Source organism: Capra hircus, chromosome 5 (assembly GCF_001704415.2).
Source record: "Capra hircus breed San Clemente chromosome 5, ASM170441v1, whole genome shotgun sequence".
Classification (NCBI taxonomy): domain Eukaryota; kingdom Metazoa; phylum Chordata; class Mammalia; order Artiodactyla; family Bovidae; genus Capra; species Capra hircus.
Window position 1 is genome coordinate 94,894,410 of NC_030812.1, and position 25,138 is coordinate 94,919,547.

At 47.4% G+C, this 25,138-nt stretch overlaps 1 protein-coding gene across 1 annotated transcript in view; it reads left to right on the forward strand.

Annotated features, from left to right (window-relative positions):
• The window catches only part of GRIN2B (glutamate ionotropic receptor NMDA type subunit 2B), a 234,890-nt gene that overhangs the window by 172,792 nt on the left and 36,960 nt on the right, over positions 1-25,138 (forward strand). Inside the window, exons 6-7 of the mRNA XM_018048456.1 lie at positions 3,027-3,152; positions 5,776-6,005. Coding sequence (XP_017903945.1) covers positions 3,027-3,152; positions 5,776-6,005 — 356 coding nt within the window. The remainder of the gene's footprint in view (positions 1-3,026; positions 3,153-5,775; positions 6,006-25,138) is intronic.

Sequence of the window (25,138 nt, forward strand, 5' to 3'; positions counted from 1 at the left end):
GAAACATTAAAAAATACAAATAAACCATATTGTAATTCTCACCTTGTCAGCCCAGCACTAACCTTAATTTCTGAACTAGAAGACCCAGTGACACTTCAGTGTAGCTCTAGGATGACATAGAAATGCCAGGCGAGGGGTGTGTGTGTGTGGAGGAGGAACAGTCAGTTAATTACAGGAGTAAGAGAAGTCAATATTTATTGAACACTTATTATGTGAAGGCCCAGGCATCGCTCTACCAATTTTGATTATATTATTTCATTGGCACTATTAACATACCCAGTTTATGGCTTAGGAAACTGAATCTCATTTATGTAATTTTCCAGCAGTCTTCCAGCTAGTAAGGAGCAGATCCAGGATTAAAGTTTAGATGAGGCTGCCCTTGCAGCCTGTGTTCTAGTACATGTCGGGCCATTTCAGAGCTCGACTCCTAAATCAGGAACCAGTCCAGTGGGCTGGGACTAAGATGTGATTTTAAATGGCAAAGCACAGACTTTTGCCCTCAGAAGCCCTCAGTGTTTATAACCTGGCCCTGCAACCTTCTGAGTATGAACTTACAAACGGCTGGGACCATTGAGCCTTAGTTTACTGCTCTGTAAAATACATATAATAATCCATAATGAAAGGACCATAGAAACTATGTGGTGGAAAACCCCATGGACGGAGGAGCCTGGTGGGCTGCAGTCCATGGGGTCGCCAAGAGTTGGACACGACTGAGCAACTTCACTTTCACTTTTCACTTTTCACTTTCATGCATTGGAGAAGGAAATGGCAACCCACTCCAGTGTTCTTGCCTGGAGAATCCCAGGGATGGCAGAGCCTGGTGGGCTGCCGTTTATGGGGTCGCAGAGAGTCGGACACAACTGAAGCGACTTAGCAGCAGCAGCAGCAGCAGATAGAAACTAAGTTGTGTAGACCAGTACAGATATTTTTTGTGTTTTATGTACTGAAGGTTGCCCTGGGCCTAATGAGGGGAAAGCCTAGAGACAGTGCTTTTACTCAGTTATTCCCTAATCTTGGGCAAAGTGAGATTGGAGTAGGATTGCAGTCAGTCAGAACCAAGGAGGAGAGGGTTTCTACTCCACTTTTTTTATTGTTCAGTCGCTCAGTTGTGTCCGACTCTGCGACCCCATGGACTGCAGCATGCCAGGCTCCTCTGTCCTTCACTATCTCCCAGAGTTTGCTCAAATTCATGTCCATTGAGTTGGATGGTTGGCCATCCAACCATCTTGTCCTCTGCCATCCCCTTCTCCTCCTGCTCTCAATCTTTCCCAGTACTGGGGTCTTTTCTAATGAGTCAGCTCTTAGCATCAGATGGCCAAAATATTGGAGCTTCAGCTTCAACATCAGTCCTTCCAATGAGTAGTCAGGGTTTATTTCCTTTAGGCTTGACTGGTTTGACTCTACTATCTAGAGGCTTTGAAATGTACCTTCCACCCTCACATCTCTGGCTACCACGGAAAGGTTTTGCATTTCACAGTTGGAGTGTGCCTTATCAAGGTTCTTTTTAAATTAATTAAGTGACTAGGCTGTTATAATTCCCTTCGGAGTTCAAAAGTAAAGTAGATTTCAAAGTTAAGGAAATATTTTTGAGTTTCCAGTCCGTTTTCCCCATTTTCAGTTTCATCTTTATTAATGACTTGGAAGATGGAGAAAACAGCATGTTAATTCACGTAGCTCAGAGTTTACAATGAGATGTGACAGCTATTAAAGGCCAGAACTATTTTGAGGCACAATTGAGGAAGCATTGTACTGTGGGACTGAAGAGTGATTGTCCCTTTTCACAGGCCTCCAGAGAGAGAGCCACTGGAATTCAGTGTTCAATTACTGGATACCTCTGAGCCAGAGAGATTTAGATCAGCTGGAAAAGAGTCTCCAAAAATGATTAAAGAAATTAAAGAAAGCAAGTGTAGAACATTCCTACTATCTTGCCTGGTCTTGTCCCATCAACCCTGTCACCCGGAAATAAGAACTAGATTGTGCTTGTATTGTTAATTATCATGTTCCTCTGTTATTTGCTACATTCCCAGTGTTGTAGATACTGATATTTAATTTAGATTGATTTTTTTTAACATTGACATAGTCTCATACACTAATGATATCTAATAAAATATACCATATCCAAGCAGGTTGAAAAAGTCAATCTAGGCAGGAAAGTTTAAGAGAAGTGAGGCAAGGAGGCAAGGGAGTCAGTCATTATACTTAAGTATTACTGAACCAATTCAAGCCTCCAAGAGTGACTGAGTTTGTTGAGAATGAACTTGGCCACAAGGCTTGAAAATGTTACTGAAAGCTTTCCTAGGTCCCACTGTGGGGTGTATAGATGAGGGTGCAAACCAAGAGTGGGTCCCACAGGACTCACTTACTCCATGTCTAGTGTAGGGTTGGCCAAAAAGTTCGTTTTTTTCTGTAAGATGTTATGGAAAAATCAGAACGAACCTTTTGGCCACATGAATGCATGCTCAGTTGCTTCAGTCCGACTCTTTGCGACCCTACGGACTATAGCCCACCAGGCTCCTCTGTGCTTGGGATTCTCCAGGCAAGAATACTGGAATAGGTTCCCATGCCCTCCAGGGGATCTTACCAACCCAGCAATCAAACCCACAACTCCTGCAGCTCCTGCACTGTAAACGGACTCTTTACCCCTAGGCCACTGGGGAAGCCCAACTTTTTGGCCACCTCAATACTTAATCTAGTTCCACTGTTTACCAAAAACCCAGATATCGGTCTCATCATGGCAGAAACTCTCTGCAGTCTCAAACAGGACGCGCAAGAGGCTGTCCTCACGTGTTTGAAAGAAAATAAATTTCCACATGCCTATCAGGGGAATGGAAATAGTCAGACACAGCCTCTTACTCCTCCCTAACCCAGGCCCTTACTCCCCTCTAACCCAGGCTCTCTGAAAGGAGCACACACCTGTGGTTTGTGTTTCCCAAAGAGACGCCTGGCACGGAGTGAAGGAAGACATGACTAAATCAGGACCCGTTCGTTCTGTTCTAACCACGAGTGCTGGTGTTCTCCTTCCCCAGAGCCATTCAGCGCTGACGTGTGGGTCATGATGTTTGTGATGCTCCTCATCGTCTCGGCCGTGGCCGTCTTTGTCTTCGAGTACTTTAGCCCCGTGGGTTACAACAGGTGCCTCGCTGACGGCAGAGGTAAGGCGGCCATATCCGCTGCATGTCTGCCTTTTCCTAGCTCCTGGCCCTGAATCTCTGTGCCCCTCACCTGCTGTCTGCCTCCTCCCTAACCCCCAGGCTTCTGGGTCGTCCTCTTGGTGACTTGTTAGAAAGACTCCAATTAAGATGCTAGTTTGAATCTGTGTGTCCCCTCCCCGGCTTAAGCCTGACCCCAAGCCCAGTTCCACCCCTGGGCAAGTGAGAGCAGAGCTGGCAGGAGATACGTGTAACATAACCGTGTTAGAGGAAACTGTTGTGATAACCTTAGGCTGTGATAAGCAGTGTGTCTGATCAGATGGGCTAACAAGGCAGATGAGATGCGTGTATCAAGAATAAGAAATAAAAAGTAGACTGAATCATGGGAAATCAAGGGCTAGAATTAGTTTCAGAATTTTCCAAATTCAGAGAATAAAACATCTAGAATGGTTAAAAAGAGAGAGAAAAGAAAAGAAAAAATAGGTCACCCCACGGTACATGCCAGGGTAGTTGTGACTGAAAGAATTCTCCACAGCCAAAGGATCACCTCTGGTCTCTGTAGCATGTGTCTGCAGCTCACATCACTCTGTCAAGAGGTAGAGATTTGGGTATTAAATAAAATGGCCAGGAGATAACAGTTCTCACCCACAGCTACTTTGAGGGTGGTGCATCCATCTTCCTGGCTATGAAGGTCCACCCATGTGTTTAAGGCATTTGTGAGACTTCACACAAAGTTTACTGGGTTTTCCAAAGGGGGCCATGGGATTCTTCTAAATATCTCTTCTAAAACTTCCTGAGAACCCCAGGATTAGGAAATATTATGCCTTCTCTGAGTCTTTTCCCATCTACAATGTGAACTTTATCCTGGAATTATGCCTCAAAGAGCAGAGATTCTTAATACAATAACTATAGGGCACTTAAAAGACAAAGATGCAAAGACCTCACATTCCAGTATTCTGAATATTCAATATTCAAGTCCAGAGTGGGACTCGAACCACTATATGTTTCAAAACAGCAGTTCTCTACCTTGGTTGCATGTTAGAATAACCACTCCACCCCACGCCAATGTAATAAGAATCTCTGGGGATGGGGTGCCAGGCAGCGATATTTTGTCAAAGCTCCCCTTGTGCTTCTGCTGAATTCGCAGTCCAGGCTATGAACCACTCCTGTGCTGAAGGATTTCCAGGTGCACACCTACATTCTCATCTGGGGTGTGCATTCTGGGCTGGAAATTTGAACGTCTCCACCATACAGAATAGTCAAGTGCTTCCAGCTTGTGCCAGAAGGTCACTCAAAAGCCGTGACTACTCCCCATCCCAATTAGTAACAAGTGAGACACTGGAGAAGCACAAGAGTACCTACATATGTTGGCGATGTTAAGAACTGAAGCCAGCATGTGCCCTCCCCGACCCGCAAAGAAAATCAAAGCAGCAAATATTCAGACACCAAATTCAGAGCAAGAACTTACAATGACTCACTTTACCAAAGGATGCTTGTCTTCACCAAGGAATTCAACATAGGGCCACTTTAAATATCAAGTCCCCTTGGGGCATCTTACAGTGTACAAAACTGATTTAGACACAACTCTTTCAATATGCATCTGCTCCATGAGATAAGGTCCACACACAGAGATGTGTGTGTGCAGTTAGATCTTAGGCCTGACATGTGTAGTCACTGATGATTTAGGCGGCAGAGCAGATGCTCAAAGGATCGCAGAAAGCATCATAAGACCTGTGCTAATGTGCTGTAAAACTGTGTATGCAGATGTTCGTTTCTGAAGCAGAGGAGCTGCCAGCACACGCAGGGAGCAGGCAAGGTTTCACCATCGCCAAGCAGAGAAAGCAGAGAGGTCACAATAAATTTATGGGCAGAAGCCTTGCATGATCTACACAAAGTTTGGGTGGAGGACAAAGATAGCTTACCTTTCTGCCTTTAGATTCATATGGCCAAGCCAGGGATCTGCGGCTTACTCTCTGGGCCTCCTGGTGTTCTCTTGCAAGAACAAAAGGCAGGCGCTGCTGAAGGCAACCTTGGCATGGGAGTGAGGTCAAGATTGTCTTTGAAAGACTGAATGCTGAGTGCTAGAAGCCACTCCAGAAAAATCAGGATCAACTGCATTCAAAGCAGTGTCAGTGAAGAAAATTGGAGGAGGTCTGTGACCAATGGGCAGAAAAGACCCTGCATGGTTCTTGCTCATCTTCTTTGAAGTTTAATTGCTTTCTTGATAGATACAAATATAAATTTTAAGAACAACAGTAATGAGGATGCAAAGATGACCACAGTGGGATGGTTGCCTTTGTTACTCAGTTTTGATGGGATCTTAATGGTCTTCCATCCGTCAAGGCAGAAAGCTGGCTCCTCCATTGTCCTGGTTGAGTTATGGTCATTGGTTGGAGTGAGATCCCCCACACATCCCAGGCCTCTGGTTTTTCTCTTCTGCCTTCTGGAGGGCCCCAGAAGAAGTGAGACATGAACTCTCAACTGCAAAAGCCACCTATGAAAGGGCTGGGGCTTCACTGGCTGGTGTCCAGTCTGAGCAGGAATTTATCAGCCAATGTACTTGTAGGTTTAAATGGAACCAGTGAGTCTGTTTTGATCTTCTGTCCTTGTCTTTTTGTCCCACCAGAGCCAGGTGGCCCATCTTTCACCATCGGCAAAGCTATTTGGTTACTGTGGGGTCTGGTGTTTAACAACTCCGTCCCCGTGCAGAACCCCAAGGGTACCACGTCCAAGATCATGGTGTCCGTGTGGGCCTTCTTTGCCGTCATCTTCCTGGCCAGCTACACTGCCAACTTAGCTGCCTTCATGATCCAAGAGGAGTATGTGGACCAGGTTTCCGGCCTGAGTGACAAGAAGGTAAGAGCGCCACTTGAAACTGCCCATCTTTCCCCTCGGTCCCGTCCTGAGCCGCACTCAGAGCTCTCATGGACCTGTTAATTTTCTAAATCTCTAAAATCGACCGTTCTTTCTTATGACTCCTTAAATTGGGACGCAGGAGCAGAAATCAGTGTCCCCACTGAAATAATATCACTGCACATTCGCCTTCTCATTTGTGAAAGGTCAGCGCCCGCAGGCTCTGGGCTGCAAATGAGGGGCTTGGTGTGTTAGCGACTTTCTGAGCGCAGGGCTCCTGTTGCTGAGTACGCTCAGCACAGAGCGGTGAATTTGGGGTGTCATTAGAGGGCTGCCCCACGCACGCGCACTGAGCGCACTGGCTCCCTAGGCCTTCATTTTCTGCCCAGGGCCGTTCGCCTGCACGTTGCGCCTTTGTTCTTCTGCGCTCTCGCACGTTCCCGGAGCTGGGAAGGAGGATTGTTCTCATTGTGTCCTGAAGAAAAGTAGCTGCCCTTTAGCTAGATGATTGTCCAGGGTGGGAGGTTGGTGCACCCATGAATGGGCTGTCCCCGAACCCAGCGCAGGCCTCGTTGCTGGCCTGTGCCACGGTTGGGGTGGGGGGCGTGTTTGCCGGTTGCCATGCTCTCTGGGTGAGGCTATACAAAACCCATGCTCAGCACCTGTGACTCTCTAGGTCTGCTGGAACCACCAGTTTCCATGGAGCTCTGTCACCTCCACTTCTGGTGACTGGAGTGGTCCAAACCTGGCACGAGGGGCTGCCTTCCCGAAGTGCCCAGCAAAGCTTCTGGACACCTCAGAATCCCCTGGAGATTTTCGCTTACCACAAATCTCCTCCTCTCTGCTTTCTTAAGATTTAGAAACCGTGATTTCCCGTCTCTACCCCCAGGAGAAACTGTGTGATACAGACAGACCTGTGTTAGACCAGACAGGTCACATGTAATTAATGGTTTATCACATGTGCAGCTCTCCTCAAGATAAACCTAATTAACCACTGAGCAAATGGTTTGGGAAGAGGGAAAAGGAGAAGATGGTCTCTTTGGAGGCTCCAGTTATGGTTTCTCCATCGACTCATCACTACTCATCAGAACATTCAGAAGCATGAAGAATTTAACAAGCTTCTTAAGAAAATGAATATATATATATATATACGTATATTTGTATACACACACAAAAGGATCACTCATGATGTTTTCCTCTTCATGTCAACTCTTTCTCTGCTGTGTCTTCCTTTTCACTTTATTTTTCTTCCTTACTTTTTAAACTATTCCCTCTCTTGTATTTCCTTCTCCTTTACTTTTAAGCTTTCTTTGTTACTTTTTTATTCTAACTCCTGATTTATTATGCATTTATTCAGATATTCATCCATCTATTACTTCATTTGTTTTAAGCCTTTCTCACCTTGTTCCCTTGTCAATATCCTTCTTCCACCATCATGATCCCCTCAGAAAATCTGAGCTAGACCTCTCCCCTCACTCCCTTCTACAACTGCTTTTTGTGCCCATTTCTGTAACCTGGGCAGTCATGGGACTGAGAACGGCTGATCCCTCAGGGCTGCATACCTGGACCTGCTCTAGCTGCAGTGGGCCGTATGTGTGTGTGTTAGTCGCTCAGTCGTGTCCAACTCTTTGTGACTGTAGCCAGCCAGGCTCCTCCTTCCATGGGGATTCTCCAGGCAAAACCACTGGAGTGGGTTACCATTTCCTCCTCCATGGGATCTTACCAACCCAGGGATCGAACCCAGGTTTCCTACATTGCAGACAGATTCTTTACCCTCTGAGCCACCAGGGAAGCCCTTGTCTCAGGTATAGCAAATAAAGTCCCTTGGAAGCACATGCTGCCCAGGACACTTAAATACCTGTTGGTTTTGTGGTGTGTACACTTAATTGGCGGTGGTGGTTTAGTCGCTCAGCCATGTCTGACTCTTGCAATCTCATGGACTGTAGCCTACCAGGCTCATCTGTCCATGGGATTTTCCAGGCAAGAATACTGGAGTGGCTTGCCATTTCCTCCTCCAGGGGGTCTTCCCAACCCAGCAATTGAACCCGGGTCTGCTGCATTGCAGGCGGATTCTTTACCCTCTGAGCCACCAGGGAGGCCATGCCCCTCCTCTAACACAAACGTGACAGAGGCATGCAGGGCTCATCCCCACATGTGGGTCTGGCAGAGGTAGGAGGACCGTGTCCTCACATCAGGGGATGGCAGAGGTGTGGCTGGTCCTGTCCCCGTGCAGAGGGTGGTGGAACCACGTCCCTTTGCAGTAAACAACGTGCTCGAGGTCAGGGCACTCTGGGCTGTTTGGTGGGGGAGCCACCACTTTTATCACGTTGTTTTCTTCCAATGCCTCCGAGAATTCATTAGGACACTGTATTTATGTTTTCCATCCTCTCAAGGGCCATCCGGCAACAACTGAATGATTTTCTACTTGAGCTAAGCATAATTGAGATGGAGGGAGATTGTTTTCCCTTCTGTGACTTTGAAAGAACATACCGTTCTGGGCCACACCACTTGAACAGAGAGGCTTTGCCCCTGTCTGTCCTCCACACCATGTTGGTTATGTTCTGAAAAGATGGATCCCACCTTTACTTGAAGAACTCTGTGGCTCCATTGTTTCCAGTGTAAAGGTGACTTTTTTCAGATGTGGCTTTCAGAGCTTTTACTAATGATCCCCAGTGTGTGCCATCTATTGCATCTCATCCCATGTGTGGACTCATATGCCCTATGTTCCAGGCATCCTTGCCTCCTTCTCCTTCCCAGCCGCATGCCTCTGCACCTGCCTGGGTTGTTCTCACTTCTGCACTCACCACACTCCTACTGAAATGGCAAGACAAATTCAAGATCACTTTATTTGTAAAGCTTTCTCATCTGGGAAGTTAGCCATTGTCTTCTCTGTCCTGGCAATCATTTGTACCCTTGTTATAACCCTTGTCTCCCACATTGTAATCTACACACCTGTACCTGACCTGTACCTGTATCTGCCTCTATTTTTTAATATTTATTTTTGGCTGCACTGAGTATTAGTTGTGGCATTTGGGCTCAGTAGTTTCAGGACATAAGCTTAGTTGCCCTGGGGCATGTGGAATCTTAGTTCCCCGACCAGGGATCATACCCATATCCCTTGCATTGGAAGGCAGATTCTTAACCACTGGACACCAAGGAAATCCCTCTCCCCCTATTTGACCATGTGCTCCACAGTGTCAGTGACCATAACTTGGTTATCATTTTTATAAAAAGTCTGTGGGAAGAGAAGGAGAGAAGTATATTGAATAGTCTCTTGCACAGAGCAATGGACTGAGCATGACAGGCAAAGAAAACAGCAAGAGAAAAGAGCCCTTTAACAGCTGTTCAGCTTGAACATGGTGATCTGATCCATTTCAGAACTCTGCAAATGACAAAATAGGAAATGGTAAGCATCCCACCAGAAAGTGTCAACATCACTCACATAATTATAGAAAACACTCAAGTAACTAATAACACATGACTGCATATCAGTGTCAGGAGCAGTATGATAAATCAGAGTTTTCTGAAAGTACACTTAAAATGTCAAAATTCTTATTAGTTTTCCTTCAGAACTAAAAGCTAAGTCTTGGGAATGACTTTGCGTGAGAGGAAGTCTATCCTGTGAATTTAGAAAAAAAAAAGTAATAAAGCCATCAAAGCTATAACATTTTGCTTTGCAAAGAAATGAGGTGATTTTGAGGATTCTTTTTTCAGTGTAATTAAATTTTCATCAGGGAAGGTAACATTTGAAGTGGAGAAGGGTTTCTAAACTTGTTTTGACTCTCGTAGATGACATATCTTCTATGTAAATCAGACCAAATCGTAAATATTGTGGAGAGATCATGGGAAGGTATTTGCCATCATTAAATCTATATATTTTAAGAAATTAACTTCAATGTTTGCAGGAAAATGTTCCTGGGTCTTATTTATGTCAAGGTACAAAGTCAGAGTGTTCAGAGTTAAATTTCCATGGCATCCTATTTTGGGATTCCTTTTTACTGGATGACTTCCGTCTTGCAATAGCACATCACATCAGTGAATTCAGAATGATTCCACTGCATCTATAACTAGAAATGGTTGCAAGTTCTGACCTTTAGCAGCCCTACTGTACATTCCTTTGGGAGGAGGCTGTAAGGGGGCTGGTGACATCTTTCTTCTCTTAACAAAGAGCCACAATGCTCATTCTCATATTCTCAGCTCTCTAGATGGGTTTCGCATTTCACAATCTGCCAACTACCATGTGGAGGGGAAAGAGCTTGGCCAGACAAACAGAAGACATAGTCTCTGGGTATTGGATACATTAAGTATGTTGCGTCTATGTTACACAAATGATTATTCTCATTTTACAGATAAGAACACTGAGGCTCCAGAAAGTTTAGTGATTCCACAAAGTCCTACATTATCAAGGTTTGAGTTCAGAGCCAAGGTTTGAGTTCCTATGTGTCAGCCTCTAAAAAGCACTATGCCAGGATGTCTCCCTAGACAACATTAAGACACAGCTAAGATTGGTATTAACACCCTGCACCCACTTCTTCATTTAATCTCCCGTCTTCTCATTTAATGACTTTCAGTTTGGGTTCCGCTTAATCTATCCCTTCTCAGGTCACCATACACCACCACTGCTATGACTGCTACAACTACTTCTACTAATAGTAACAGTTATCATTATTATTAATATAACTTCAACAGTGATGTCTCTGTGAACATTTTTCAGCTCTCAGGAACCAGGCATAATGCCAAATACATTACATAGATTATCTTATGTAATGGTGCTTTTAATATCTTCATTTGTAGATGAGAAAATTGAAGCTTGCAGAGGTTAAGTCATCTGCCCTTCTGATGTTCCTGGCTGGCTAATAGCCCCTAAACAGCCTGTCACCATGTCTAGATCCCAGGCTCTTTCCAGCTAATCCTTTCTTTCTAACCTTCCCATCTACCTTTCTGATGCCTAGCAAATGAGATCTTTCTCCTCTATAAAGAGTAGCTAGCTATCTGATTAACTCACCCCAAGTAATTAGATAGTGTTTTAGCATTTGCTTTTTATTTCATAAGTTTTTCAGAGGCATGACTTTGAATGGAGGGTGATATTTCCTGGATTTGAGCAGGCTTACTGCCCACAAGATTGACTTTAGCCTGGGCCTTCTGTGACCAGGAGCTTTAAGCCATGGTTAGAGGGTGGGAGAGGGATGGGAGCAGGGAAAGAGGTCAGGGGCCGAAGGAAGCCTGCTGGGGGTGCAGAGGCTGCCAAGGTCACTAGAGGCTGCTGTCAGGCCGTGGGCTCCTGAGGGTACCTGGCTGCATCCCACCTCACTCATTCTCACCACTAGTGACATATGCCTGCGTTGTATTTTGTTGGTTCTTTTCCTCGGGGAACTACAGGAACTTTATTTACTTGAAATGTCAAGAAGGTGTTTCTCTAATTAATGAGGGCAGGCATCTTCACTTGCAGCATTGAAAGTGCCATCAGGACAGCCTTCTTAAAACTGAGGACTCCATGGCTTTTCTAGACAATGACTCTTCTGAGTTCCCGAGAAGTTCCACAAGCATCTGGAAACTGCCTCATATCCTTCTGGCAGACAGGCACTATATGACCTTTTAAATCAGTGTGCAAATGAATGTGTCAGTGTGCATTCTGGAAGAAACCCAGCCTGGTGAGGAGTGCATTTACACCACAGTTACACTGGTGTGTGATGCTTGGGGGGCACTTGATCATGAGTCAGGAAATGGGCCTTGCTTTCCCCTGTACAAATGGGACTTTCTCGCCCTATTAACTTTAGGCCAGGAGCCAGTGGGAGACAGCTGATCTCAAGCCTGATCTGTCACACGCTGGTCCTGGCCCAGGCCATCTTGGTTAGGTCCTGGAATACTGAGCTAAAAATAGCTCACCAAGGCACACAGCAGGCGTGAGCTACTAGCTGGGGACCTAGAAATGAGGGCCTGGGCCTGGCCTTCAGGTAGCTGAGCAAAATAAGGGAATGATTTATTGTGTAGTGTCCCCCAGAGTTGTCAAACCTCTGGTCCTTTTGTTGGAACTGGTCTAGGGCAGTTCTGGAGGGGGACTTCCCTGATGGTCCAGTGATTAAGAATCTGCCTTGCAATGCAGGGGACATGGGTTCAATCCCTGGTGGGGGAACTAAGATCCCACATGCCACGGGGCAACTAAGCCTGGGCACAGCAACTACTTAGCTGTGAACTCTGGAGCCTGTGAGCCACAGCTAGAGAGTCTGTGTGCTACAAGGAAAGATCCCACATGACATAATGAAGGTCCCACATGCCACAACTAAGACTCGACACAGAGAGACAAATAAATTTTTTGAAAAAAAGGGCAGTTCTGGAGGAAATGACAGGAGAAGAAAACTCCCCAAACCCTGGAGTGGTACTGGGTACAGGACACGCATGGCTTCGGGGAGGGACACCAGCCCCTTTGCCTCCTGATTAGCTAGCTGAACCAGTCTACACTATACGTGGACCACCGCCCCCAGTACCACACCCCCTCATTCCTGCCAGGCCTCCATCCAGATGGATCCAAAACAAAGCCCTGGGGCTTCAGCAGCCCCCACTCTGTTACTCAGGGTTGGCTCTCACCACGTCTCTAGGATTATTTGAGAATGGGACTGCTTATGGTCCCCAGGTGGCTGCCGTGAACTCTTGATTCTCAGTTTCATTCTTGACTTGACTGGCTGCCTTAACTGAGGCATCCAGTGGAGCTTAGCAATGGTCACCCTCCCGGTCCTGGGATACAGATGTCCTGGTGTTGACTGTGGGGCTCCCAAGGGGGCCCAGAGTCCCCTTCTTCTCCTTCTTGTGTCCCCTTCAGTGTCAGGCTTCCCTGTCCTCTTCTCCTTGCATGACCAACTGCTTCCTGACCTTCTGTGACTTCCCCATGTAGAGGTCCTCACCTCCCACCTCTGCTATACAGTAAGTTCCCTACATATGAACAAGTTCCATTCCACAAGAGGACGTGCATAAGTCCAATTTGTTGGTAAGTCCAACAGAGTTAGCCTAGGTACCCAACTAACACAATCAGCTATACAATGCGTGTGTGTGTGCTCAGTTGTGTCCAGCTGTTTGCAACCCCATGGTCTACAGTCCTCCAGGCTCCTCCAGGCTCCTCTGTCCATGCAGTTCTCCAGGCAAGAATGCTGGAGTGAGTTGCCATTTCGTACTCCAGAGGATCTTCCCAACCCAGGAATCGAACCCCCATCTCCTGAACTGGCAAGCAAATTCTTTACCACTGAGCCACCAGGGAGGCCACCATAATAGGTTTATAATACTTTTCACACAAATAATATATAAACAAACACACACAAGAAAACATTTTTAATGTTATCGTATAGTACCTTGAAAAGTACAATAGAACAATAGAACAACTGCTACAGCCTACAGGGGCTGAGCAGGTATCCAGTACAGGCATCGAGGGAACAGGCAGGAAGAGTTACTGACTAGAGGGGGGAGAGCAGGTGGGAGATGGAGGAGCTGAAGGATCGTCAGCCATAGGAGACGGAGGGCAAGCTGCAATTTCATTCACACCTGACGTTGATGGTACACGTTCTGGTTCCTTGCTGGTTCGCATCTTTAAAAGATCACAACTTGTAGGTTTGTATGTAGGGGACTTACCATACTGTCTTGGGATTGAACGGTGGTCCCCTAAAAGCTACGTCCACATTCTAATGCCTGGAACCTGTGAGTGGTGACCTTGTTTGGAAAAAATACCTTTGCAGTTGTAATTAAGTTGAGGATCTCAAGTTACAATCACCCTGGATTGCTGCTAAATCCAGTGCAAGTGTCCTTACAAGAGAAGGGCAGAGGGAGAAAGCTGACACAGAAGAGAAGGCCAGGAGGAGTAAGAGGCAGAGATGTGGCAGCCACGGAAACCCTGGGAACCACAGGAAGCTGGAAGACCCGGGCATGGACTCTCCCCTAGAGCCTCCGAAGGGAGTGAAGCCCTACCATTGGTTTTGGACTCCTGGCCTCTGGAACGTGTGAGAATAAATTTGTATTGTTTGAAGCCACCAGGGATTTGTTACGGAAGCCACAGGAAGTGAACATGGAGTCTCAATACCCTCCCATAACCCGAACTCTCAGGGGCTTGCCCACCCCCACCCCCAGCCTCCCCACTCCCCCCAGCCCCCCACTCCCACCACCCCCACCACCACCACCCCCCGCCCACCACTCAAATCCCACTGCTTCTACTCAGCTTCTCTGGTCAGCCACCCACCCCTGTCCTTCCAAGCAGGTATTTCTTACCCCAGAATCCAGTTCCTCTCCCCACTAATCTCTTTGCTAGGAAGAACAGATCTACATCACCCTGAAGATTTGCAAAGATATGGCTTAAACCCAGAGGGAGTCTTCTCCCTGCAGCTTCATTTTAAGGAGACAATAAAAAGCCCCATGTGTTGCTGTGTGCTCACGTTTGCTGTGTCCTTGAGCCTGATTACTGATAGTTTATCCTCAGATATAACGTGTGAGCTGTGTGTGTGCTCCATATGCAGACTCTGAGCAGGAAGGTCATTGCCAGAGGGGACGGTGGACATGTTTTTGGCAAGGTGTATCATTTTCACAACTCTTCTGGGGAAAATATTATTCATGCAGCCCTCTTAATATTCTGGGTTTTGCTGTGCTGCTCAAATTACAGAGCTGAAAGGGATGCTTGTTGGTCATCAGGCACAGGTGCTGTTTTTCTCATCAAAGGCAAACAGGTGTCCATGTTGATGAAGTATCTTCCTTGTTACATAGGAAGGCACACTCATATGCATGTACGTGTGTGCATATGTGTGCACATATATGTGTGTATATCTATCCTCCAAAATTGTTGTTGTTCAGTTGCTAAGTCATGTCTGATTCTTTGCGACCCCATGAACTACAGCACACCAGACTTCCCTGTCCTTCACTATCTCCCAGAGTTTGCTCAAACTTATGTCCATTGAGTCTGTGATGCCATCCAACCATCTCATCCTCTGTGCCCCCCTCTCCTCTTGCCCTCAATCTTTCCCAGCATCAGGGTCTTTTCCAATGAATTGGCTCTTCACATCTGGTGGCCACAGTATTGGAGCTTCAGCTTCAGCATCAGTCCTTCTTTCCAATGAATATTGAGGGTTGCTTTCCTTTATGCTGACTGGTTTGATTTCCTTGCTGTCCAAGGGATTCTCAAGGGTCTTCTCCACCAACCGAGTTTGAAGCATCAAATAACTGGCTAATTAGGAACGTGACATTTAACAGAGCTGCATAAGGAATGTAAGTTTCCCATGTACGCAGAACTTAAGAAAGTTGTCTTTGCCTGGAAAGAGAGAAAAGATTTGTCTCGTTCTGCTGTCAGTGGAATCATCATTTTGTGAAAGGAAGCAAAATGGAATGAAGGAAGGAAAAAGGAAAGAAAAGAAGGAAAGAAAGAAAGAAATGCACCTGAACCCAGTTGTAAACTAGATCTGCTCCATCCAACTCTTTTTAGAAAAGTGGTCCTGGGCAAGATATAGGAGAGTTAGACACCTTCCTGGAGCCATAGCTGTTTTTAAATTGTTATTACACAGATTAGCACGAGGATGAATCAATCCACAATTTCCCCACCTGCATTGAATTGGGCTGGGCCTGAAATAGAAGCCAGCAATAAACAACAAACACTTTTATTAGCAGAAATCCAAGCACGTTCCACTGCATGCAGCACTCAAGTGCTGAGTGCCCTGGGAGTGGGAGGAGACAGTGCTTCTCTGAACTGATCGGATCCTTCAATTTATCTGTGTGGCGTCCAGTGTTGCTATTGTTTAGTCACTAAGTCGTGTCCAGCTCTTTGCGACCCCATGGACTGTAGCCTGCCAGGCTCCTCTGTCTATGGGATTTCCCAGGCAATAATATTGGACTGGGTTGCCATTTCCTTCTCCAGGGGATCTTCCCCACCCAGGGATAGAGCCCGCATGTCCTGAATTGACAGGTGGGTTCTTCAGCCACCAGCGAAGCCCTGTGGCTTCCATATGGGGCCTCTTCCAGTTGGGCCGTGTCTTCCAGGTCGGGAAGAGCAAGTGACCCTGGAGACTCCCAGAGAAGTTGGAATTTACTTGTGGTCCAATTTCTGGTTCCAAGAGAAGGGAGCTGTTGCATTTAGCTGACAGTTGAAAGCAGAGTCTTCACTCTGGAGTTCACTGACATCCAAGAAAAATAAGGGAGTTCTTCAACATCCTTTTCTGTCTGGTTAAAAGCAAACATTAGAAATAAGTGTTTCAGTACAAGGGAGCTCAGCTTTCACAAGCTGATGAAATCTTGGCTTGTGGGTTGAGGACTTATTAAGAATTACTAAGTTCAAGTCCTTCGAGACAAATTAATGCAGCCATGAAAATTTATATGTGGCCAAAGGCATCAAGCCTAAAATAAATCAAGTTTTAGAGGTGTCAGAATTGTATTCACAGTGAAAACTATGGCCTGGACTGGCTCTGGGCTTTTGTGGATGTTTCAGCCTTTTGGCTCTTCCAGTGTTCCTCTCCCTGTTTCTATGAAGATGGCAAGAGAATAGACAAGGGGCTCCGTGGGCCATGTGTAGTCTCTTGTACTGTATTTTGGGAAGCTTTCTGCATAGCTGGGCATGTGCTCCGGGTAGGGTCGGGAAGCAAGGGTTGAGGGCAGGCCTTAGAGTGCCTGAAGCTGGGGAAGACCGACCATTTAGGTCAAGGGCCCCCAACCCCCGGGATCTAAAGCCTGATGATCTGAGATGGGGCTGATGTAATCATAATAGAACTAAGTGAAAGTAGCTCAGTCGTGTCCAATGCTTTGCAGCCCCATAGACTGTAGCCCACCAGGCTCCTCTGTCCATGGGACTCTCTAGGCAAGGATACTGAAGGGTAGCCATTCCCTTCTCCAGGGGATCTTCCTGACCCAGGGATTGAACCCAGGTCTCCCTCCTTGCAGGCAAATTCTTTACCGTCTGAGCCACCCGGGAAGCTCTAATAGAACTGAAGTGCACAATAAATGCAATGAGCTTGAAGTGTCCTGAAAGCACCCCCTACCTTCCCCTGTCTTTGGGAAAAACTGTCTTCCTTGAAATCGGTCCCTGGTGCCAAAAAAACGTGGGGGCCCATGATTCAGTTTACAGTTCAGGGTCAAGTTCTCCGTTCTGGGCCAGTCACAGAGAGCCATGGAGAGACCAGTCATGCTCTATAGGCTCCGGGTGTTGTTGTTTAGTCACTAAGTCCTATCCGACTCTTTTGTGACCAGACCCTCAGACATTTCCTCTGGTGTTTTAATCCAGCTCTAGCTGGGTGGCTGTGATTCAGAGCATCAAGGGCAGTGGCTCCAGGCCAGTGTGATCCTCAGAGCTGCCCACATGGCGGATCCCCAAGGTATGGCAGCTCAGACTTTCAGGGGGCAGAGTCGGAGGAAGATTGGAGTCTCACGTCCTCTCTGTAAACATTACAGGGTTAGTCTCTCCGTGTAGACCTGTCTGTGGTGTGAACACTGGGGAAGGGGTGGGTAGAACAGGGTGTTAATATCAAAGTCACTCGGGGAAGCTTTTTCATCCAACTGGAAATTAAAGTCCAGGTGGAAGAAGGTCCCACCTGAGCAGCACCTGCCAGCATGCAGCCAGGAAACCGGATGTATGAAGAGGGTTGTGAGAGAAAGTTACTCTGGGGAGGAAGTTATTGGAGGACTATGCCTCCTCTTTCCTCCCACCCGTCAGACCTACAAGCTTTGGGGGATCTTTGGAAGAGCTTGAGATTCACCCCCTGCAGTTAGAGTAGGGGAGAGACTGGCATTTCACTCCAACTTGAGAAGACCCAGGTGACGGGTCTTGGCTGGTGGTCCAGGGGGTGGTCCAGATGCCCACCAAGAGCTGCTCGTGTCTACCTTCCCCAGGTCCAGGCCACACGGGCAGGAGGGACCAGTCTGGGCGGGAATGGAGGGAGGTGATGTTAAAGATACCTGTCCATGGGCTTCCCACTCAGGATGAGGCAACCGCTAAACCAGAGATATGCAGGAGGGGTGGGCAGCCCGTGGAGGAGCTGAAGGGACTGATGTAGACAAGTGACTGCCTTCAGGGAACCGAGACCGAGCGCTCACTAAAAAGCCCTCGGGAACTCCGTGAGCCTGCCTGACCAGGAGAAGACTCTATCTTGCACAGTGCCGGTCAGGGTCCCACCCATCCTTGGCTCCTCTTTCCCTCTGCCTTCCACCCGAGCCCCCCGACCCCGCCAGAGAACAAGGGAGAACAGCTCAGGGTCAGGTCCCAGAAGAGCTGACTCGGCCCCCCTGCCAGGGGCTAGGGTTCTTGCAGCCACATGTGCCGTCCTGGCCCTTGTTACTGAACAGTGAACTATCCAATGAACACGTACTACACGCCAGCTGTTGGAGTCTTCGTGTCTGTGGCTCCTTGCAGCCTCATGCCCACCCTGTGCGATAGATACTACCAGTGTCTTTCTACAGACGAGGAGGGTCGTTTCAAGGATAAGTAAGTGCCCTGAAGTTACACGCAACCAGGTGAGGGGGTTGGATCTGATCTGGGCAGAACTGACTCCAGAGCCCGTAGCCACCCCATGTACTCTCTGTATAGACATGGGGACAAGGGACACACTCCTAGAGGCATGGCCCTGGGGTGGCAGAATCCTGTGTAGCCCCCGTCATGGGACCCTCTTTGGCCTGGCTTCTCGGATTCTTAAGGAGATGATTAAGGACCCTCACCAACCCATTAGGAGTGGGTAGATCCTCTACCCACCTGTGGATGCACAGGACCCTAGGAGAGTCTTCTGTTCACTGGGATCTGGGCATAGCCAAGGGCTCTGTTGTCCTTGTTTCTGAACTCATGTGTGTGCATGTGTGCCTGGTCACTTCAGTTGTGTCCAGCTCTTTGTGACCCCATGGACTGTAGCCTGCCAGGCTCCTCTGTCCATGGGTTTCTCTAGGCAAGAATATTGGAGTAAGTTGCCATGCCCTCCTCCCTCCAGGGATCTTCCAAATCCAGGGATCGAATCTGCGTCTCTTAAGTCCTCTGCATCGACAAGAGTGGTTTTTTTTTTTTTTTTTTTACCACTAATGCCACCTGGGAAGCCTTTCTGAACTCATAGCCCCTCGCATATTGAAGAGCCACTTACTTAATGTTAACTGGATGAATGAATGTTGTCAGACGCCATGTTTTCTCCCTTCTTCGAAGTAACTAATACACATACTTACTTAATCCAGCTAGAAAGGAAAAGATCCTACTCTTAAGAGAGAGGAAAGAATTGGAGAGGTGAGATGTGCACCCTTCTCCCCATTCGATCCTCTTCTTAGGAGGGAACTAAAGCAAGAACAGTGTTCACTTACTGCTTCTGAATTGTGGCCAAGAGACCCAGAAGAGCTTAAGTCTAGAAACCACCTCGACAGTAAAGGTGCTAGATGGATGCTTAATTCCTTCAAACTTGCTCACCCATCTCCCAGCTCATCACTAGCACAGTAGTGGGCTCTGAGTTGAGGACAAGCCAGTTTCATTTCTTGCAAGAACTGATTGCCAGCAGACCCTGAGACAGCTGGAGCTCAGCCTTTTCTGGACTGAGTACAAAAGAGCTGTTGAGCTGCATGTCATCCTGGTACTGAAGAAAGAAGGCCGTGATGTCTAATGATGTCTCCTAGCAGCCTCAAGTCCAAGTTGAACAAGATGGCAAACAGCATTGCATTAGGAAGGACAATGCAGCCATGGACCTCCCAGGCAGAGGTGCCACTAGGGAGCAGTGCCCTGGGTGGGGCGGGGGGGTGGGGGGAATGCACTTGAATATCCAAGGTTATCCTCTTATGTGCCTTTCTGGGGCACACTCACCCATCACTGCCAACACAAGCACACACCCGAGGGTGCCAATGCAGGCTTGACAGGGAGTGCTGAGCCATTTCTGCTTTTTCCCTTTTCTTCTTGTAGTGTGGAGGTGTTAGTGTCTTCAGTTGTGTCCGACTCTTTGCAACCCCATGGACTGTAGCCCGCCAGGCTCCTCTGTCCATGGGACTCTCCAGGCAAGAATACTGGAGTGGGTTGCCATGCCCTCCTCCAGGGGATCTTCCCAACCCAGGGATCAGACGCATTTCTCCTTATAAAAGCACATCAAGTTAATTGTGGCCAATTGCAGCCAAATTCCTTTCTCTCTGCCAACCAGGGCTCTCTCACCTGCTTCATTATGCAAACTGATGTTCAGATGCTGAAGCACAGAGCAGCTTTCAGCATGGCAGTGATTCCAGGTCATGGTTAGGAGAGGTGGCTGCCGGCATGGACATTGTGACCCTCTGATGCCAACAGAGGAAGCTGAGGAGGTTCAGGCGGGGATGGAGTCAGAACTGACACCAGCTCCCCAAGCACCTGCTACCTTGGTGCAAATTGGATCCTGATATGGGAAGTCACTGCTATATCTGTCAAGATTAGGGCTGATTTGGAGTCCAAACAGTATAGGCAGAAGAGCTTGATTTTTTAGATATTCCAGTGGTCTGACAGTCATAGATACCATTCCATGAGATACCTGGGCATCCATAATCTGGGGGTCAGGTGTAACCATAAATGTATCCATATTCAGAATACCTGGAGGGACTTCCCTGGTGGTCCAGTGGATAAGAATCCACCTGTCAATGCAGGGGACATGGGTTCAATCCCTGGTTGGGGGACTAAGATCCCACATGCCGAGGAGCAGCTAAGCCTGGGCCCTGCAGTTACTGAGCCCACATGCTCCAGAACCTGCAAGCCACAACTAGAGGGTCCATGTGCTGCAACAAAAGATCCCACATGACATAATGAGGATCCTGCATGCAGCAACTGTGACCCAGTGCAACCAAATATATAAATGATTGATTTAAAAGAATACCAGAAGTCAAAAGCAAGCATGACCCACCATGTAAAGAGCACAGAAGGATCAATACACACACACGAAGAAATCAGTGAACAGTAAGATCTCACAGGGGCTTCCCAGGTGGCTTAGGGGTTAAGAATCTACCTGAAATGCAGGAGCCACAGGAGATGCGGTTTCAGTCCCTGAGTTGGGAAGACCCCCTGGAGGAGGGCATGGCAACCCACTCCAGTTATCTTGCCTGGAGTATCCAATGGACAGAGGAGCCTGGCAAGCTACAGTCCATAGGGGTCACACAGAGTAGGACATGACTGAAGCAACTTAGCATGCACATGAGATCTCAGATTATGAGACTGGTTTATTTGCAAAAGGCCAATATAGTTAATTCAGGAGCCCCTGTGTGCAGAGTAGGAGTCTTCCCAATCATTACAGTGGGGAGCGTTGACTTCTCTCTCGTCCGCTCACCCTGTCACATTGCCCCGGCACTTCAGAGCCTCGTCTTGAGTTAGGATTACAGTCTCTCCTCTCAATCCTGTCATTGGAAAGAGGCTTTTAACAGAATTACGTAATTGTCACCCTGGTCCTCTCTGCTGGAGGCGACCTGGGCCCGACACAGCTCACAGCAGCGGGGGCATCTCTGCTTCATGGTGCGGTTGGTCCCAGTGACGGGAACAGGGCTGGGATTTGCAGGGGAGGAGGGTTGTCAGGATTCAGGGCAGTTTTCCAGCCCCTCCTGAATAGTCTTCATGAAGTGCCCTCAGTTCTTTGGTTTGCAGGGTCATGAAATCGCACATATCTCTGCACCCTGGATGAGTCCCCCTGGGTTACAGATGACCCTGGCAAGGCACCATTCCACTGCCAGCCCCCCTCCCCCACTGGAAGCCCATGCACATAAAAAGAATAGCAGGCACCCTTGCAGTATCTGAAGGACGCGGTTCAGTGGTAAATGAAGAGTCCTTGAAAGATGGGGTGCCGGGGGCAGTCCTCAGGCAGGGCTGAGGAGTCTGTGTGACCCCTGCTGTTTTAGAACATTTTCGTGTGCTTTCTAGTTTAAACATTTATATAGAGGACTGAAAAAATTTAAACTATCTGCTTCTTCAAATGAGATCTTAGGGACATTGAGTAATAGTTTAATCACAAGTTAGTGACATTTTTTTTTTTAATAGTTTCAGGTGAACAGTGAAGGGACTCAGTCATACATATGCATGTATCCATTCTCCCCCAAACTCCCCTCCTATCTGGGCTGCCACAAAACACTGAAAAGACCCTGATGCTGGGAAAGATTGAAGACAGGAGGAGAAGGGGGTGACACAGGATGAGATGGTTGGATGGCATCACCAACTCGATGGACACGAGTTTGAGCAAACTCCAGGAGATAGTGAAGGACAGGGAAGCCTGGTGTGCTGCAGCCCATGGGGACACAAAGAGTTGGACAGGACTGGACGACTGAACAGCAGCAGCCCTGTGCTGTACAATAGGGCCTTATTGGTTATCCATCTTAAACACAGCAGTGCGTAGCTGTGTGTAAAATGCGTACATGTCCATCCCAAACTCCCGAACTAGCATCTCCTCTCTGCAGCAACCATAGGCTCCTTCTCAAAGTCTGAGTCTATTTCTTCTGTTTTGTAAGTAAGTTCATTTGTATCATTTCTTTTTAGATTCCAGGTATAAGAATCGCACTTGTTTCTTGGATCATCTCCCCTTTGACACCTAAATTCCTCTGGACTGAAAACAAAACGGACTTTTGGTCTTACAGACATGGATCATACATGGGGACTTTGGGATGCCTGGAAGGGATCTTAGAAAAGCAACAGGGCCCAGAAAGTGGGGTCTGACCACAGAAAGGGAAGTGTGAGGGCCAGCCCTGACCCCAAGCAAGGGAAACTCCTTCCCCTTCCTCCAGGACTTCATCACCATTTCCCACCCTTCCCCCACCCCAGATACCCTGCCCCTGTCCTCTGACCACAGTCAGAAACCATCTCTGCCACCCTCCGTTAGAACCGCTGATCAAATGACCATTTCCTTCATCACACTGTAAGCTCCTTGAGGCAACAGACATGCTTTCAATAAAATAACTCTGTTCAGCTCCTGGGCTTGTGCCTGGTACATCACAGAAGGGTGTTAAGTGAATGAGTGTTCCCAGAACAGAAGCTAATAATATTAACACTAAAGTTCTGCACTCTTATGGATTAAATTGCCCTTAATGAGCTAAGCATTTACAGTCTCCTTTCTCTGGGGAAATGTATTTCTGTTTCCGAACAGCTGACTTATAAATGAACTATTGAGGACAATGTGTTCATAGGTTGGAGGCTGCCTATTAAAAATTGCATTTCCAAAGCCAAAAATAAACCAATTTTGTGTCATGTGCTCCATTGCCATGTGAGCAACCGTGGCCGTCGTCCACGCAGTCCCTGTCAAAACCAAAATCTGGACTTCCAGTCTCAGAGTGGGCCAGTCATCCATGCCAGGGGTGGCCTTCCTGGGCTAGACGCTCTGCATTCTTGGTCCCTTTTACTTCTCCTCCCAGACCTTTTAGGCAGATGCTAACTCTGCTTTCCAGAAGGGAAAACAGAGACTCAGCTGCTTAAAAGTATGGCTTCACAGGTGATTCACCGGCAAAGGATCTGCCTACCAATGCAGGAGATGCAGGTTCAGTCCCTGGGTTGGGAAGATCCCTTGGAGGAGGAAGTAGCAACCCACTCCAGTATTCTTGCCTGGAGAATCCGCATGGACAGAGGAGCCTGGCGAGCTACAATCCATGGGATGGAAAAGAGTCAGACATGACTGAGCATGCCGCATATACACCCCAGAAAGTATATGATATGGCCAACATACTAAGCCCCTCTGATGCCTGTTTCCTAATTATTACAAAATGGGGATAAAAATATTACCTACACTATAGTTGTGTGTTGATTAAAGATGTATAGTACTGTGTACTTACAATAACGTGAAATGCTTAGAAGAGTGTGTCCTAATCCCTCAGTAAATATTCGGGCAGATTCAGGGTTTGCCAAAATCCATCTTACAAAACCCGTGCTGTTTCCATTAGATGATTAACATGTGCCCGGAAAGCCATAGACAAACTGCTCTCGATCCATGATAGACCTCCCCATGGTCCTCCCTCGACTCTCCCTGCACTTTATTTCGGTGAGATTCCAACATAGGGGAGTGGGGAGGACCTGTATGTCAGGGCTAGAAAGGTATGCAGGGCAGGATGGAGGTGCCACCCTGCAGTACTTAGACCCCCTGAAAATAGCTCTGGGTCCAGGGATGCCCGGAAGGAGGGTCTCTGCCGTGGGAAGCAGGCACCGGATGCCTCTTTGCAGCCATCCTGTGGGAATTTTGAGAGTGAGCACTAAGCATCCTTTCCTAGGTGCAGAGTGAGAGTTGAGTGGACATGTCTTTTTATTTTTTGGTGTGCTGGGTCTTCATTGCGGCACATGAGCTTCTCTGTAGTTGTGGCACATGGGCTTTGTGGCCCCACGGCCTGTGGGGTCTTAGTCCCCCTACCAACCAAGTATTGAACTTCACGTTGCAAGGTGGATTCTTAACCACTGGACCACCAGGGAAGCCCCTCAGTGGACATTTCTAAGTCTATGTCTTTCACCCACCACTGTGATAAAAAACAATTTCAAATATCATTTCCTTGGGCAAGTGGTCCCTACCACAAACATTTTCTTGGACAGTTTACAGACCTGGGTTCCTGTTTAGGCCTTCCCTGCCTTCATGGTCCATATTTATTATTGCCCAGGAGGGGTCTGTCCTTCCAGATTCCCAGAAAAAGTAAACCTAACTGCTTCTACCTCAAGGTCTCTTATTAAAGAAGTGGGAATGGGCTTTAGCTGCACTGCGAATTACTGATGAAAACAGAGCATGTATTACACTCCTACTTTTATTGTTAATACACATTTTGACTAGTTTAGCAATAGAAATTATGTTCTTATTGTCCTAAATGGTGGCTACTCTATCATAGTTTGTCTTCTAATAAAGGAAAAACTGATGTTCCCCAATCACTCCTTGCCACTTAAAAGATTACCAGAAAATCAAGTTTGATGTGGGTTGGGGAGAAGCTGAAACCCAGCGGTTTCCTTCCCTGAAGCTCCTAGTCTCAGTTGCTAAGCCAGGGAGCTCTCTCCCCACTTTCTGCACCACTTAGGGTGTCTGCTGTCCGCATCACACTGAACACACACTGTGTTAGTGCACCTTATCTTGGGCATCTCTGTGATGCAAACCTAATGTGATGGTGTTCTCTAAACAGTCTGTTTCACTGACTTTCAGTCTTCATGACTACTTCTCATTTATTCATTCAGCTGCTGCTGCTGCTGCTGAGTCGCTTCAGTCGTGTCCGACTCTGTGTGA